General features: G+C 55.1%; 2 protein-coding genes across 2 annotated transcripts in view; one reads left to right on the top strand and one right to left on the bottom strand.

Annotated features, from left to right (window-relative positions):
- The window catches only part of VDBG_06224 (conserved hypothetical protein), a gene marked incomplete at both ends in the record, with an annotated part of 1,123 nt that extends 687 nt beyond the window's left edge, over nt 1–436 (top strand). The window contains one exon of the mRNA XM_003003736.1: nt 37–436. Within this exon, the coding sequence (XP_003003782.1) occupies nt 37–436 (400 nt within the window). The remainder of the gene's footprint in view (nt 1–36) is intronic.
- A 638-nt stretch (nt 437–1,074) lies between these two features.
- VDBG_06223 (predicted protein) overlaps nt 1,075–1,229 on the bottom strand; it is a gene marked incomplete at both ends in the record, with an annotated part of 611 nt that continues 456 nt past the window's right edge. Inside the window, one exon of the mRNA XM_003003735.1 lies at nt 1,075–1,187. Coding sequence (XP_003003781.1) covers nt 1,075–1,187 — 113 coding nt within the window. The remainder of the gene's footprint in view (nt 1,188–1,229) is intronic.

The raw sequence follows: 1,229 nt of genomic DNA, 5'->3' as shown, positions 1-1,229 counted from the left end.
GCTCGACAAATGTACCGGCTGAGACCTCCCCTGCAGCACCGAGACGCCCGAGCCGACAGACAACGGCCTTTCGACGCCCGCGAGAATCGGTATTGGTGTCGGTGTCGGCGTTGGATCAGCCGTCCTCCTCGCCCTGCTTGCCCTCTTCTTCTTCACCAGACGGAGACGTCAACGACATGAGGCCCAGGCCAACGCGTCGGCCAAGGGCGATCGCCCTGACAGCCTGATGCCTCCGTCCGAGGCACCTCAGACACCGACGACGGCCGTGTCCGAAATAGATTCACGGGCAGCAACGCCGTGGGCCCTGCGAACTGAGCTCGACGGGAAGAGCCTTGCCGCTGAGATGGATGTGCCGCCGGTGCCGCCGGTGCCGAGTCAGCTGGGGGAGAAGAAGGAGAAAAAGTCGGATGAGCCTGTGTTTGAGCTACCTGCTTGAACGGGACTGTATACTATGGGGTGAATGGCGCGTCTATCTTTGAATTGTGATACCACTGTGGGGACGAGGGAAAACGTCTATCTTGAGGGGGATTGGCGGCTTGTAGGTGCTGTATTAATGCTGATCCTCACGCGTGTCCTTTTGGAATTCTTCGTGTGCGGATGTGACGGACGTACCTGTAATGTCGAAGAGCTTTATCACAGGCTCAACTAATGAGCAGCTCGAGCAATAGGGAAGGCTTCAGGCCCATTACGTCTCTCGCGTTCATTCTTCTTGTTCTTTTTTTTACCTGAAATAAAAATATCGAATAGGCAACCTCAAATGAGTACGAGGTTACTCACTTCCCCTTCACCAAAGCCCGGGAATCTGCTCGTCGACGAATATATTAAAGGTAAGGACTGACTCAAGGAAAACAGGAACGTTCCCAATCTAGTAAATCTTCGCACTCCATGCGCCCTCATTACCGAGTGATTCCCCCTTCGCTTTTAGACTACCTCCCATCACTCACGCCACACACATTACGAGCCACCCTCAGACATTGTTGTCGCTGGCACAGCAAACCATGTCGTCTCTCAAAAAATGGATACGTCTTTGAAGAACGGATCGCCTCGCCCGAACGGACTCGAACGCGTCGCGCCTCACCACTCGCAGGAGTTGCAGTAGTCATAGTGGTGATACTTGTACTTGCAGTCGTCGCACTCGGGGGGGGCACTTGTCGTGGATGCCTGTGGACGTCGTGACCGTGGTGGCCCTGGCGGGGGTTGTCGTAGTAGTGATGGAGCACCTTCTTTGA

The sequence above is a fragment of the Verticillium alfalfae genome, genomic scaffold, assembly GCF_000150825.1.
Source record: "Verticillium alfalfae VaMs.102 supercont1.7 genomic scaffold, whole genome shotgun sequence".
NCBI lineage: Eukaryota > Fungi > Ascomycota > Sordariomycetes > Glomerellales > Plectosphaerellaceae > Verticillium > Verticillium alfalfae.
The sequence above is the reverse complement of the archived record's forward strand: the minus strand, read 5'-3'. Positions and strand labels throughout refer to the sequence as shown.